Genomic DNA, 16,592 nt, shown 5'->3' with positions numbered 1-16,592 from the left:
TTCTCAACCTGTGGTTCGGGAAAAAGACCATGTGGGTCCCCACATGATTTTGAAGATTACCGTGAATTGACAATTTAAGGACTTTTAAGATATTTTTAATATAATACCTAAAAACTAAAGAGTACTGCTAAACATTACTGCATCAATTCAAAAGTAATCAACAAACTATATTATAAAGAATTGTCCAAATTGTCAAATAAGAAAGGGGATTTTTTTATAAATCAACTCCTACAATTCCAAGAGTTTGTCAGGGTTGGGGGGTCTCCAGTTCAAATATGATGTTTTTTGGGGGTCCCCTGTCCAGAATCCAGATATGATTATTGTGGGGTGTCGCAGCCTGAAAAGGTTGAGAACCACTAAGCACTAATAGTGAATATTTTATGTCTGCCTTACATTGCTAAGGAAGAATACATTCTTTCTTTCATAGATTGCTAACTTGCAGGTTCCTCACAAGAATTAATTAGCTACACATTTTGCATATTAAGACCTCACTAAACCTAACTAACAACGTTACCCTCCAGTTAAACTTTTAGAAAAAGGTATTAGGGTAAAGACACACAAAGCAAATATAATTTAAATTATTCACATTTACTTAAAGAATTATGTACACACTGTACATTGTACATCATGACATCGTGTCACCTGCTGTCACCAACACGCCAACGCATGTTCAGGTCCTCTGGCTTGGCTGCTGATTGGTCCTCAGGCATCGTCGTGACAACCATGCGGCTTGTGTCATGTGACATGGCAACAAACTGAGTGTGATGGCCTGTCTGAGTGTGTGGGTTAGCCTGTAGCAACTGTCACATTCACATCAACCATGACAAATTACTGCAGACAACGTTAACTATAGCTACAGTGGTAACAGGCTACACAGTGAACTGGGTAACATTTTAAAGCATAATGCATGTCATAAGGCTCGTTTGAGGCCTTAATCAAATCGCTCAAAACCAAAACCAAGCCACATGAGTCAGCTCATAACAAACTGATCAGGGTCATATTAGGGACGGGGCTCAGAACTCATTGGCTCTCTGAACCAGTTCAGAGAGCTCAACTGGCTCCCAGTAGAATCCAGGGTTACCGTGACCAGACTAGCCATGGTCCATAAGATCATACAGTATATGGCGAGGTCCCCATAGTTTTAAAGACATGTTTTACAGCAGACAAAGGCGTGCCTATTAGAAAGGGTTACCATATAGTGGGTCATTAGTCTAGGATAGATAAGGGAGCATTTCGTTTTATGAATGTTTTGTATTGTAATGTATTTTTAACTTATTAATCTGTTTCCTCAATGGAAATAAATCCCTGGACGTTCTTGTGTAATCCTCGAAATCCTGTAGCCATGTGGTTTAATGCTTTTCAAATAAATCAAATCAAGTTAAGTCCAGGACCAGTCATATAAACAGATTGTACATGATATAGTTTGTGGTTCACCAGTCAAGTGGATTGTTAACAGGCTCGTACAGCTTCCAAGCTATTTGTGCGCACAGTGCCGCACACAGTCGTACAACAAAGGATGAAATAGGGCCTACGTGGTTAAACAACTCTATTTTATTGAGGACTTTGCAGACTGTGAATGTTTTCATCGATACCTTTCACAGGATCTCTCTCTCTCTCTCTCTCATTGCCTTTTATTCCTTTCCTCAAACTCATGCTACCTCCTTCTGTTGCTCCCACCTTCACCTCGTCTCTCTCTGCGTCCTTGTTCCTCCAGCCATGATGCCTATCCCCCAAGACAGGCGTGTGTCTATGGGACTGAACGGAGACCTGTACTTCTCCAACGTGCTGCCCAAAGACGCCCATACCGACTACAGCTGCAACGCCCGCTTCCTCTTCACGCACACCATTCAGCAGAAGAACCCCTTCACGCTTAAAGTGCAGACCAGTGAGTAGATACACTTTCTCTTTCATGCACACACGCACACACACACACGATTGCAATCGCCCCGTGATCGCCGATCACCCAACATTTATTGAACAATAAACTTTATGAACTAATGTTTTTTGAAGGCTAATAGTTCATTCTAACTGCGTTTCAGCCCTGTGTGCATGCAGTACAGGGTTAAAGTGCAGGCTTTAAAGATGTTTATGGTCCAGGCAGAATGGAGTGAATAATGTACACACACAATAAACAAAAACACTGAAAAAAGGCTGTGCACACATACAACATGCAAAAGTATTTATCGCACGACTGGTTTGTCAAATGTTTGTGGGTAGAGGGATATACAGTACACCAAACCATGCTCACAACGCTTGCATTGTGAGCATGTACATCTGCTATTTTAAACGAATATTCGAATAGGGACACTAGATTTCATAGTGTTTCATATCTCAAGTACTCTGCATTTCAGTGTTTATTTCCATGCCTATCATCTGTATAGTTTATAATATGAATTTAAGTTCACCCCCAAACCATGCCACGAGAATTATGAAATGTCCCCATCTAGTGGCGGTATGGCGACATGGCAGGCATTCCATCTCTCAACTAATCATATCTCATTATTAGGTTGTTCAACACAGGTCTGCCGAAACGAAGAGAAGAAACTGTTTGATTTATCTCATAAGACAATGACAATATTTCTTTCCAGCAGAGTGCAACATTGTATCGTCATCAATATCCCTGAAGATTTCGTTATTCAGGATTGTGTGTGTGTGTGTGTGTGTGTGTGCGTGCATGCGTGCGTGCGTGCGTGCGTGTGTGCGTGCGTGCGTGTGCGTGCGTGTCCGTGCACACGAGAGTGTGCGTGCGTGTATGGGTGCACTGCATGTGTATGCGTGTGGTGCTGATGATCAATTGTGTGCACCTGTACCTGTATTTTCAGACGAGCCCTATAATGACACCTTGTCTTACAACTCCTCTGATCCCTACAGCGGTGAGTCATTTCCTCCAGTCTGGAGACAGCTCCACCTCCTGTGTCTCTGCTGTCTCCATCCTAACAGCTACTAGCTTGCTAATGCTAACCTGTCGGCTCCAACTATCTCACGTCGTGGGGTACTTATTTAGTCAACCAACTGACTGATATTTATGTTTTAGAAATCTAACCCTTAGCCGCACAACTCACGCTCATCTTGGTTCCTGATGGGACGCATAACCACTATTGTGTGATTGGGTTAAACCAGTGGTTTTCAACCAGTGGTCCGGGGACCACCAGTGGTCCTTGAGGTGGTTCCAGGTGGTCCCCAGCTAAATGATGGAGAGTTGGTAACTAAATGGACCCTTATAGATCTTTAACTCTTGAGAGTGTAAAATGAAAGTCTACACATTTAGAGAGATTATAGAAGTATATTGATCAACGTTCTCCTGTTATCTCCTAATGGTACCAACATCAATACAGTATGGAATTGTGGACAAAATGTTAGCCAACGACAACAAAATATTTGTACGTTTTGGGTCTGAGAGGCTAACCATCAAATGGTGGTCCGTGCGTGGCTCAAAGGCTGAATAAATAATGGGCCTTGATATGAGAAGGGTTGAAAACCAGTGGGTTAAACCGCTGTTTCTCAATGCCGGGTCCGGGGAACACCAGGGGTCCAAATGGACCCATATGGGTCTGTAACGCTATAGTTAAATTAAAACTGGGGGTTTTACAGTAGAGACTGGTACGCAGATTCTTTTTTAAATCAAATGGGGACTGTGGGCTCATACTTTGGAGGGGCTCATGCCTTGAAATTAAAATGGATGATTCATGAGTCTCCGAGGACTCAGCAGGTGTGATGGCTCCTCTGCCCCCAAGCTGTTACTTAACTTAGCTAAATCTATGACAGAACGGAGCCAAAGGTGAACCTGACAATTTAGGACCGATGGCCCCCAGGGAGTGTTGACTGTTCACAAAGTGTCACAAAGAGTTAAATGTCATGTGTCAAACAGACCTCAAAGAGGTTGCACGCACGCATGCACACACGCACAGTCGCACAGTCACACACACACACACACACACACACACACACACACACACACACACACACACACACACACACACACACACACACACACACACACACACACAGTAAAATGCAGTTAGGAATGGTAAGCAAATTATATTGGACATTGGGATATTCATATATTCATAAGGCCAACCTCGTGGGCACATTGCTAGAGGGGAAAGGGACAGCATATGTTGTATTGCCTTGACCTAAGGAACTGCAGCCCAGTGGAATACATTTAGTTTTTTAACCCCTGGGAGACAATTCTCAGAGGGACAGAATGGGAACGGGCTCATCCCCACCCCACCAATGGGAGTCACCACTAGAGGCTACAGCTGTGAGTGGGCACAATCCCAGGATTAGATTATGAATATTCAATTTGTATGCATGGAGTGTTCATTAATAGTTATGTCTGTATGCAGATTGCATTTGCAATGTCCCACTTACAGTATGCCATGCAGACACTTAGATAGATTCGTTGGATATTATTAGATGTGATGCTCTCATGTACCCTCACAAACCCTCAAACACGCACGCACGCACGCACGCACGCACGCACGCACGCACGCACGCACACACACACAGTCTCTCTCTCTCTCTCCCTCTCACACATAAGTAAATACACAACATAAATACACAGAAGAGGGGGGAGGGTTTCGTCCTGAGAGACTGCAGCACTTCCTGGGAAGTGCAGCCAACATCACCAAGGCCACGCATTTCCAGGCCACTGTGTCGCCTTAGTGACGCATTGTGTGTGTGTGTGTGTGTGTGTGTGTGTGTGTGTGTGTGTGTGTGTGTGTGTGTGTGTGTGTGTGTGTGTGTGTGTGTGTGTGTGTGTGTGTGTGTGTGTGTGTGTGTGTGTGTGTGTGTGTGTGTGTGTGTGTGTGTGTGTGTGTGTGTGTCAGGGCGAGGGTGAGGGGGATACATATGCTCTGTCGCTACTAATCCTTGACACCCTCTTCTTCTCTTCTTTTATCTCCTCCTCTCCCAGTGTCAGTAACAATAGGTCCTTCCTCTCTCACCCTCATCTGTTTGCTGGCCACTGGAGATGCTAACCGGCTAACAGATGCTTTAATCCCACACAGATCTGCATCACAATGGAGACTAACGCTAATTTAACCCACCACACTTCTCATCAGCATAATATACGTAGCGCAGTGCTACAGACCGCAAAGCCGCTAACATAATTTCTCTTGCAGCGTGTCAATATATTCACATTGGGTTGGGATCATGCTAGCATAGCAGTATCAACATCCAGGGCTCTTTTGTGTGTGTTATGTTCATTATGGGGAGCTTAATGAATGTGTGTTTATATGCATATAGTCAGATAAATGAATGTGTGTACTATTTGGGGAGCAGTATCTTTCAGAACACTTTATGCAGCCTCTATTAAAAGTGTTTTTTTCTATCGTAGAAAATGTATTACTTTTTACTGATTCTGTTTAAAGGTAAGTTCCTAGTAATTAATAAAACAACGGTGATGTTGGCAAAACTATGCCTTTATTTGTGGAGCCTAATTTATGCTTTGTCAAACAATAGCGTTGCTGCCAGTTATTTCCGACATGCAACATTGTCGTACGAGTCCGACAAAGACTTAAAGTTATACTTCATCAGCCGATGTTGTTGCGTGCTAAGTCTAATACCATTTCTGCTTGTTTGTACACTGCAGGCCACATCCACAAGTGGAACATTCACTGCTTGTTTATTTATAGTGTCTTATTGTCTCATACAGTCACTCTACATTGTGTGTGGCTGATAAAAAAAAACAGAAAAAAAACAACACATAAACAGCCTAAAGCCCAACTCCAAAGGCATGAGAACATTCTGGAAATGCTCCAATTATTGGCAGGGGAAGCATTTATGATACAGCATAAGCTAAATGCCAAAGTCAAACCCTGTGGGGATGTTTAACATGTGGTTAGAGAATAAAGAATTCTCTAAACCGTGTGACCTTAAATATGCTCTGTTTTAAGCTCTTGGCAAGAACAGAGCAGAAAATATTAAACAGTTGCTTTTTAATATGCCTTTTCTAAATTGTAATCTGTGCAATCTTCGTGTTGGCAGCTCATGCAGCCTTCCATGAAAATCAATGTTATTTATTTTTATGCTGGGAATGTCGAGGGACAAATTGGCCTCAGAGCAGTCTGGAAAGTGAGCCAAAGCCTTAGAGGGGAGGGGGCTTGGCAAAGATATCTCAGAGGGCATGGTGGTACTAGCATTAGATTTGTGTGGTGCTGATTACAAAGCAATTGTTTCCTTCCTACAAGGAAGTGAGTCATGCTCTGAAGATGGATTGTAATGATTTAGGATTAAGAAATTGAATTGACGAGAATAGATGCGTGTGTGTGTGTGTGTGTGTGTGTGTGTGTGTGTGTGTGTGTGTGTGTGCTTGTGCGCGCATGTTTGTGTAATATAACTCTATTCTTGTCCTCTGTTGCAGGTCGTAAAGTAGCAGAGTCCACGCCAACCATCCTCTCTCCATCGGGGACTGATAGCTCTAAGATGGTGCTTCGGGGAGAGCAGCTGCTGCTGGAGTGTATAGCTGCTGGACTGTAAGCAAACATGCACACACACAGACACATATAGATACAGTATACGCTATACTACTGTATATGCTCGCACAAAATGCATTATGCAAGCAGCCACACACTCACTGACACTCCCTCTTCCCTTTATCCTGCAGTCCGACTCCAAGCATTAAGTGGTTTAAGAAAGGGGGAGACCTGCCAACACAGAAAGTGAAGTTTGAGAACCACAACAAGACCCTAAAGGTTGTCAGTGTGTCAGAGGAGGATGCAGGGGAGTATATGTGCATGGCCAACAATCGTATCGGCAGCATACAACATTCCATCTCGGTGGAGGTCAAAGGTGAGGTGGGAGTTTTAACTATGCAACATTGCTAATTCCGCTATTCATGTTGTTAATTTTGGACAGATTTAGTTTGGCCCGATGAACATTTTCAGTGGTGATGTTCTTTATTCTTTTTTGTTTTAACCCATTTAGACCTGGTGCAACCTAATGAACCTATACGTTGTTTTACCTTTGAATCCGGATGCTATACCTCTGTGTCTCATTAGTAAACTTTATAATTTTTGAATAAGACTTTTAAGGTTTTCAGAAAGCTCAGGTTAGGTTTTAGAAGGTGTTTTTAGAATCGACTTCAGGTATCAATGGGTTCACTTCATGTCAACCCATTGATACCTGAGGTTTTTACTGTGTTCGTCCACACTCCACACCAATGCAACTTCTTTACTGTTTTAGAGACCGTTGCAGCGGTGTGGACTGCCCTTTTGCAGACTGGTGTCATTTGGGGATAATGGTTGCAAGTAGACAGTTGCACATAGTTTCAAGTAGTTGCAAGGAGTTGCATAGATCTGGACTGGCCTTTAACTTTGAGATCGTACAAATGTATACACTTGTTCTTCTTTTACTGTTTTTTTATTTTGTTTTGTTTTTACATTATTTCTGTTTATGAATGTGTGTGTCTGTGTATATGTCATATCTAACCTACTTTTGTGTCGCACAGCTGCTCCCTATTGGCTGGACATGCCGGCCAATCTGGTGCTAGCCCCTGACGAGAACGGCCGTCTGGTTTGTCGAGCCAACGGAAATCCCAAACCACACATCCAATGGCTCGTTAATGGAGAGCCCTTTGAGGGTATGTCTAACCACTGATTTACTACCATCCATCCAAATAAGTGTTCTCTTGAAATATGTCGTATATGACTGCTTTTACTCATTCTCTCTCAAAATGCTTGTTCTCTCTTACGTTATTCTTTATCTCTCCTCTTCTTACCACAACCCTTTCTTCACCAATCCCAATCCCCCTCATCCTCCTCGTCCTGCTGTTCCTCCTCCTCCACTCGCTCTACTCCCATCTTTCTTCTATCTCTCTCTGTTTGCCTACCATCAGCCTCTCTCCCTAACCCCAGCCGCCAGGTGCTCGGAGACACCATCATCTTCCGCTCGGTGCAGATCGGAGGCAGTGCTGTCTACCAGTGCAATGCCTCTAATCACCATGGCTATCTGCTGGCCAATGCCTTCGTCAACATCCTGGGTGAGAGACATTGGCTGATGACTAGGGTTGATTTGAGTCATAGGGGCGACTGAGGGGCGACTGTGGCTCAAGAGGTAGAGCAGTTCGTCCAATGATCCATGGGTCGGCGGTTCGAATCCTTGCTCCTCCTGTCTACATGTCGAAGTGTCCTTGGGCAAGACACTGAACCCCAAATTTCTCCCGATGTGCTGGTTGGTACCTTGCATGGCTTCCGCTGCAATCGGTGTATGAATGTGTGTGAATGGGTGAATGTAATGCACAAGCCTTGGATAAAGGTGCTATATAAATGCACCATTTATCATTTACCATACCTCCAAGTACAGTCTGAATGGAAAGTCAGACTTATTTGAGTGCCCCGACTCCTTGGAGTGATCCAACACACGCTAAAAATCTCTACTAAACTGTGGTCAATTTTAAACCATGACCACAAACCTCCCTGCCTCAATACTGTATATCACCTTTTAGCCAGATTTTTTGTTTATTTTATTGTTTTTATTATATTATATTTTTAACTTAATGCAATCTCGGCATCACTGAAATTGAGGGCCCACCCTCAAATACATTCCCGACAGTTAAAGGGACATGAAACCTCCCCTTTTCTTTTTAAAATTAAATTTCAGAATATAGACGCAACAACAGGTTTAGTATTACATGTCCCTTGAAATAAAGGTTAAATAATTCTCCCAAAATCACACTCTAATTTGACCTTTGGAATACACAAATACGTCCAAAAAAATGTAGTTTGCACTTTGTAGGACAGTATAGTGAACTAGAGAATGACATAATATATCCACTTCTATTTTTATTCATTTTTTGTTTATGTTTGTACCACTAATTGGGCCTTTGATAATTAATGAATGATTGTGTCTCCGTGCAGACATGTCTCCTAGGATCATGGGCCCTAAGAACCAGCTGATCAAAGTCATCAAGACCAACCACACCTTCCTCGACTGCCCGTTCTTTGGCTCTCCCATACCGTTGCTACGCTGGTTAGTACTGGTTCACACTGTTTCACACACTGCTTGTTTTGGAATGGTATTAAAATCTGAAATGTTTTAAAATCTGTATTGGCCTTTCACCATACTACTGAAAGTTCGCTTAGGAGGGACCACTTTTTTGTTCGCATTTGTGGATGGAATATATTATGGAATACCATTTGTCTTTATATAGCAAACAATGCCTGCTGTGTGAGTCAATAATATTCTGCTGCAGATGTTGGAATTGCATTTGAACTAACTAAACATTCTGGAACAATTCTAATAAAGTGTATACGTTTAATGCTAACTGGAGGAGGAGGAGGAGGAGGAGAAAATAATTTCACAAATTGAATTATAAACTTTATTTCATTAGCCTCAGAACATAAAAGATAGAGGTTTCAAGTCATTCAAGTCACATGTACGCTGGGAAAGAACGGCTACTGGAAGTGTCTACGGAAGTACAGGAAGTACTGCCAAAGGAAGTTAGGTTGGCAGATCTGTATGCAAACCGCGTTGTGATTGGTTACAAAATACAGCTTCCATGGGAAGTACAGCGCATACAACGGAAGCACCACCTTATAGGCACTTTCTGCCGTAGTTGTTTATTCAGGCTTTCTTGACGAGGCTATAGTTAATGTGTTGTTCCATCTGTATGTGTTTAGGTTTAAGAATGGGCAGGGCAGCGGGCTGGATGGGGGCCATTACAGGGCTCACATCAACGGGACCCTGGAGATCATGAGGGCCAGGGCAGAGGACGAGGGGACCTACACCTGTGTAGCGAGCAACCTTCTGGGCAAGACTGAAAACCAGGTCCGCCTGGAAGTCAAAGGTCAGACATCACACCAATACTGACATGAAAGACAAATGCTAAGTTTTATAGCAAAAGCACTGCACGTGAAGCAGTGAGATGGACACTATGACAATAATTAATGCCCAGATATCACAAAGCAAAGAAGAAAATGCACTTTGTGTAAATAATGGGAATCCTTTATAGAAACTATTCTTTACTTTACTTAGAGACCTTAAAGGGGTGAGGATATGACATTTTATGCAAAATGTGTCATTTAATATGACACTACAGTACATTACTTTCTATCAGTGACACAGGATAGTGCTGTGACATCACAGGCAAAAATTATCAGTGTGTTATTACAACACACGCATGGAACATCAGTGTACTGTATGTGTTATGGTATTACAGGGATCTAAATTTTGTATGTGCATGTCTCTGACAGCTCATGAAATATGTATGAATGAACTTTTGCCCTCCAAGATAAACCAATCACATTCAGTGTTCATGCTTAATGAAAATTGCTTGACTCTCTTTGTGCCAAATAGCCTGTAAGCAACGTAAGAAAAAGATCAAAAAAGCCACACTCGCAATACTGGAGGTACCTGTAACTTTTATTTACAAAATTAAAATCTTGTTTACGTTATTTTAACCCTTACAAAGCCATGTGCCAAAATGCATCAGTTCTAAATGTTTCAAAAGTGAAAGTTGTCCGCGGTACTGCAAGTGTGACCGGAATCCTTTGATCTTATTCTTGTACGAGTTCTAATGCCATGACCCTTTCTAGTTGTGTCAGAACGCAACCACAACCACAACAAATCTCCTGTGCCTTTGTTTTAAAGTTCCTACAAGTGCCTTATGTTTTCATCCCTAGCAATTCATGTATTCATAGTATCAAAAATAATGGTCCATTTGTCAAGTGTAGCTGTCCATTTCACTACCCACACGTTTCATTCTTGCAAGTGGACATGAGAGCTACAGTCAATAGAACAGGCGTCATGCCTGTTCTATTGACTGTAGCTCTCATGTCTCATAGATTCAAGTGTCTGTGCCATTGTAATATAGCCTGGGAAGAGACATCTGATACTAAGGCCCCAGATTCCTGAGCTGTATGGCTGCAATGTCCTATGTTTCTAATTTACCCGGATATGTGTGTGCCTCTGTGTTGTGTTTTGTATTTCTGAATACATGCACATGTATGTCTTCCCTGCCCTGTTTTTGTCTGTTTATCTTCATGTGTGTGACCTCTGTGTTTGCGTCTTTGTGTGCATCTACATGTGTGTCTGTGTCTTTTCCCTGCTGTTCCCCAGAGCCTACTCGAATCGTGCGACTCCCTCAGCACCAGTCAGCTAACAGGGGCTCCCTCGCTCGTTTTGACTGTAAGGTCCAGTCAGACCCCAGCCTGCCAGTTGAAGTGGTATGGATGAAGGACGACAAACCTCTGTCACTGGGATGGAGGTAAGGAGCTGTCCTCCCTGGAGTAGCCTTGAAATCAATCTATATATTATATACTGTACAGTTCAAGCAGAGAAGGCAGCACGAAGCACATTATCAGCTTGCCCACCATTTATTATTGCAAAAACGCTTCAATCAGCGTGTTCAGGTTCTGGTTTCCAGCATTGGCCGGGTTATTGTGTGGGTGAAATAGGCTCACTCTCTTGCAGTTTGGCTCAGCATCGAAATAGGAGGATGTGCGTTAAATTGTTCTTGGTCATGGGTTCGATCTCGGGCACCGCTAACTCAGCATATATGAGTAACATGGCTTGGGTGACTAAGACATGGTAAGAAGTTGGAGCTGAGAGTAGATCTTGCACTCTATACCTCCTCAGCTATCCATGTCCCAGGAGTCTAGCGCATTGAAAGTAGGTCTAGCACCTACTTACTATATATACCTATCCTTTTAGAGAATTGTGTAGGATTGTAGAGAGACAAAAAACTGAGGGTAGTGAGATGGGGAAAGAACATGGAATATGTCTCCAGTCTCAATCAAACCGTGGACATTGCAATTATGTGGCCAATGCAATTACCATGTGCAAAATAGAGGTCACTCACTACCACTCTTGAACACTTTAAAGAAAGCCAAATTTACAATAATATTCAAGGTAATAGTACTACTACCTTATCCCAAATCATTGTAATCCCAAATCCAGTCCAGTTTTAGTCAAGGCTGATCATCAGTTTTGTCCTAAAACAGCTGTTCATATCTTGTGTCATGAATCACATACAACCAGATTTACCTGACAGCTTATAGTTATGTAACAACAACAACACAGACCCCCGCGTGTTACCAGCTGATAAGGACAATAAGCCACTCCTGACCAACTTCCTACTTTTTATAGTTATGTGACTGTCTAAAGGTATAGGACATATTTATGTCACAACGATAACTAAACTATGTACTAAATCGTTTACATTCGCCAGATATGTGAAATGTCCTCCAGATATGTGAAATGTCCTCCCGCTTCCAATGTTATCAACCCATAATCACTGTAGTAGGTTACTTATCAAGACAAATCTTATTGACCTACTGCATGTATACTGGGATCCTACTGGCTACGATTAGGAAACACGGACGTGAAACTGACTTACGTTAAGAATGATATGAGGTTAGGGGACTTACGTGGCCGGTTAAGAATTATATGAAGTTAGGGGACTTATGCGGCCAGTTAAGAATGATATGAGGTTAGGGGACTTACGTGGCCGGTTAAGAATGATATGAGGTTAGGGGACTTACGTGGCCGGTTAAGACTGATATGAGGTTAGGGGACTTACGTGGCCGGTTAAGACTGATATGAGGTTAGGGGACTTACGTGGCCGGTTAAGAATTATATGAAGTTAGGGGACTTACTGTACGTGGCCAATTAGGAGTTATATGAAGTTCGAGGACTTATGTGGCCGGTTAAGACTGATATGAGTTTAGGGGACTTACGTGGCCGGTTAAGACTGATATGAGGTTAGGGGACTTACGTGGCCGGTTAAGACTGATATGAGGTTAGGGGATTTACGTGGCCGGTTAAGACTGATATGAGTTTAGGGGACTTACGTGGCCGGTTAAGACTGATATGAGGTTAGGGGACTTACGTGGCCGGTTAAGAATTATATGAAGTTAGGGGACTTACTGTACGTGGCCGATTAAGAATGATATGAGGTTAGGGGACTTACGTGGCCGGTTAAGACTGATATGAGGTTAGGGGACTTACGTGGCCGGTTAAGACTGATTTGAGGTTAGGGGACTTACGTGGCCGGTTAAGACTGATATGAGGTTAGGGGACTTACGTGGCCGGTTAAGAATTATATGAAGTTAGGGGACTTACTGTACGTGGCCGGTTAGGAATTATATGAAGTTCGAGGACTTACGTGGCCGGTTAAGACAGATATGAGGTTAGGGGACTTACGTGGCCGGTTAAGACTGATATGAGGTTAGGGGACTTACGTGGCCGGTTAAGACTGATATGAGGTTAGGGGACTTACGTGGCCGGTTAAGACTGATATGAGGTTAGGGGACTTACGTGGCCGGTTAAGAATTATATGAAGTTAGGGGACTTACGTGGCCGGTTAAGAAAGATATGAGGTTAGGGGACTTACGTGGCCGGTTAAGACTGATATGAGGTTAGGGGACTTACGTGGCCGGTTAAGACTGATATGAGGTTAGGGGACTTACGTGGCCGGTTAAGAATGATATGAGGTTAGGGGACTTACGTGGCCGGTTAAGAATGATATGAGGTTAGGGGACTTACGTGGCCGGTTAAGACTGATATGAGGTTAGGGGACTTATGTGGTCGGTTAAGGCTGATATGAGGTTAGGGGACTTACGTGGTCGGTTAAGAATGATATGAGGTTAGGGGACTTACGTGGCCGGTTAAGACTGATATGAGGTTAGGGGACTTACGTGGCCGGTTAAGAATTATATGAAGTTAGGGGACTTACGTTGCCGGTTAAGAATGATATGAAGTTAGAGGACTTACGTGGCCGGTTAAGACTGAGGTTAGGATTAGGGTTAGAGTTAGGGTTAGATTTAGTCCGACAACGCGACTGAATGTCTCTGCGTTTCCTAATCACAGCCTGTAGTCTCCAGCATACATGCACATTTCTCTCCTGCAGCCTTCTTTCTATTAAACCTCAATGCCGTTAGTCCCACGGGGGAAACACAGCTTCACCCAGCCGATGGCTGCTCAGTTGGTTATGATCAGCGCTCAGGGTGGGGGGGCACTTTGATATAATGTAATAGCCCGGGTCCGGGAGGCAAACTGGTGATCTTTTGATTACCAGACGCCCTCTCTGGTCTTTTCCCACTAAGCTACGGCAGCCCTCAAATGATGATGATGATGATGATGATGATGATGATGATGATGATGATGATGATGATGATGATGATGCTGTACAGTGTAGCAGCAGTATTCCATGTTTGGTCACATGACAGCCTAGTGTACTGTACTGTATGTCCTCTTGTGTTTCTCAGGCTAAAGAAGGAGGAGGAGTCGCTGTCCATCCCTAATGTCAATGAGGGTGATGAGGGCACTTACACATGCACTGTCACGTCTGAGATCGACCAAGACTCTGCCTCAGCACGCCTCTCTGTGTTAGGTACACTTGTGTACAAAGTTACAAAGCATCCTTTACACACGCACGCACGCACGCACGCACGCACGCACGCACGCACGCACGCACGCATGCACGCACACACACACACACACACACACATTGCACAGTAAAATGACTAACTACACTCAGATCTAATATCCTCCAGCACCAGCATGTATTGCTCCGACATCAAAGCAAATATTTTAACATCAAGCTCATCGTATCACAGTCTATCGTAATGATCATACTTTTAATGCTTTTTATGTATCACTGCATATGCATAATAAAGCTGCTAATACCTCATTAGCATTCATTCTGGAATGATGATTCAGCCTTGAAATGGAAATGATGCATGTTTTACTCTCACAGCAGCTTACTCAAATGCTATTGACTCACATTGCGTAGCTGAGCCTAAGTCAGCAGCATAGATGAAGAGTATCATTTTATTTGCATGCCAGTGTACTAACATAATGCTGCGCAGTAATGCCACCCTAAGCACTGTAGTGGAGCTGAGTAGCATTAATAGACGTACTGCACACATAATCATGTTTAATGTCCCAAAGCCACCAGACGTGTTAAATGGATGCATCGCTTCTCACCGGCCACGCTCATGGCTGGCAGGGGCCTGGCTGGCGGGTGCACGGCTTGCGCGCATGGATTAAATTCTTCTGTTCTGAGCTGAATTTTCTGGGCCTCCGCATAATGCATTTTCTTTATTATAGTGTACTGTACCTGCTGTATACAGATATCTTTCTTGAACAAAAAACACATTTGAGTTGGCCATCTAGGAATATCACAGATTAAAAGGCCTTGAAATGGACCAGGACCATAATGTAACTACAGCCATTTATATTACAAGCTACACACTAAAACCCCAAACTCATTCTGAATCTGATGTGTGCCTTGTCAGCTGTGATACATGAGCCAATTTCTTTCATTCTTAAATTAATCTGATTTAATAGCCTAAATATTCTATGAATCCATAATGGCCTGCCAACCAAAAATGTATGCCTTCTACAAAGTCATCAGTCATCAAATCAATGTTTGGTTACTTCAATCAGCTTCTGGCTCAGATTCAAGAATGAAACATGAAACAACGTTATTGCACTGTGTAAAACATTTTAAAGAGCAAATTAGCAATGTTCTGCAATTATGTTGTGTTGATACAGGCATTTCAGACAACTGATAAAAAACAATCAGTTGTAATGTAATTTTTGCTGAAGAAATGCAGAGAAAACTGCACTCTGATAACTCCCGTGCGTTTACGCGTCTGGTGGGTCTGGGCCGTGAGTCTCTGCTCCCCTAATGCTGATCTGCTTGTAGACTAACCTTTGAAGTTTAACCTTTACCCTCCTCATTCTCCTTGATCCTGCCTCACAGAGGAAGCTTCCCTCAACCCCTCAGTGTCTAGTGCCTTGCCTACAGGTAACACACAAGGCCTGGTCAAAGGCTCTCTCTCTCTCTTAATGTCATAATTTGCTTCTCTTTATATTCTGCTCATTGTGCTCTTTCGTTGTGTTTATATTTTTCTATATGTTCTTATCTTGTGCCTACCTAGTAGTTATAATGCTTTCTAAAATGCTGTTATAATGAAATTAAGTTTTCGTTTCCCTTTTTTTGATGTGCCAAAGGATGAGTTATTTATTTATCTCTCTGCATTAAGTGTCTGTGTCTTTGAGAGAGAGAGAGAGAGAGAGAGAGAGAGAGAGAGAGAGAGACTGCGTTATGGAGGAAAGAGAGGGATTTGGAGGTGTTGATATGGGTGGATGGGGGATACTTTGTGTGTATATGTATATGTATGTGTATGTATGTGTGTGTGTGTGTGTGTGTGTGTGTGTGTGTGTGTGCGTGTGCGTGTGCGTGTGCGCGTACGTGCGTGTGCGTGCGTGCGTGTGTGTGTGTGTGTGCGTGCGTGCGTGTGTATACATCATGCTCCATCTCTAATCTGTCATTCCTTCTGTCCAGATCGTCCAGACCCTCCATTGGACCTGGACCTGTCAGACCCAGCAGCACGCAGCGTCCGCCTCACCTGGATACCTGGAAATGACCATAACAGCCCCATCACACGTTAGTACACACACACACACATACGCACACTCACTTACATAATATGTGCGTGCGCACATATTATGTGCGCACGCACGCATGCACACTAGTCTATAGTTTATTATGTGAATGAGAAATGCTCTACCTACATAGCAGGACATGAGTGCTCAGATGACTTTCAGACATTAACCCCGAAAATGTGTCACAAATCTTTGAA

At 43.1% G+C, this 16,592-nt stretch overlaps 1 protein-coding gene across 7 annotated transcripts in view; it reads left to right on the top strand.

The window, feature by feature from the left end:
• Window positions 1–16,592, top strand: part of nfasca (neurofascin homolog (chicken) a) — a 129,881-nt gene that overhangs the window by 84,956 nt on the left and 28,333 nt on the right. For 5 of the 7 annotated variants that reach the window (XM_079509416.1, XM_079509418.1, XM_079509422.1 and 2 more), the window contains 12 exons: window positions 1,715–1,885; window positions 2,823–2,873; window positions 6,365–6,476; window positions 6,608–6,792; window positions 7,451–7,582; window positions 7,838–7,981; window positions 8,859–8,970; window positions 9,621–9,787; window positions 11,059–11,206; window positions 14,208–14,332; window positions 15,710–15,754; window positions 16,295–16,396. In XM_079509416.1, the coding sequence (XP_079365542.1) occupies window positions 1,715–1,885; window positions 2,823–2,873; window positions 6,365–6,476; window positions 6,608–6,792; window positions 7,451–7,582; window positions 7,838–7,981; window positions 8,859–8,970; window positions 9,621–9,787; window positions 11,059–11,206; window positions 14,208–14,332; window positions 15,710–15,754; window positions 16,295–16,396 (1,494 nt within the window). The remainder of the gene's footprint in view (window positions 1–1,714; window positions 1,886–2,822; window positions 2,874–6,364; window positions 6,477–6,607; window positions 6,793–7,450; window positions 7,583–7,837; window positions 7,982–8,858; window positions 8,971–9,620; window positions 9,788–11,058; window positions 11,207–14,207; window positions 14,333–15,709; window positions 15,755–16,294; window positions 16,397–16,592) is intronic. The other 2 variants (XM_079509417.1, XM_079509420.1) reach the window with 2 other exon arrangements.

The sequence above is a fragment of the Electrona antarctica genome (assembly GCF_951216825.1).
Source record: "Electrona antarctica genome assembly, chromosome: 9".
In the NCBI taxonomy this organism is placed as follows: Eukaryota; Metazoa; Chordata; class Actinopteri; order Myctophiformes; family Myctophidae; genus Electrona; species Electrona antarctica.
This window is presented reverse-complemented; position numbering and strand designations above follow the sequence as displayed.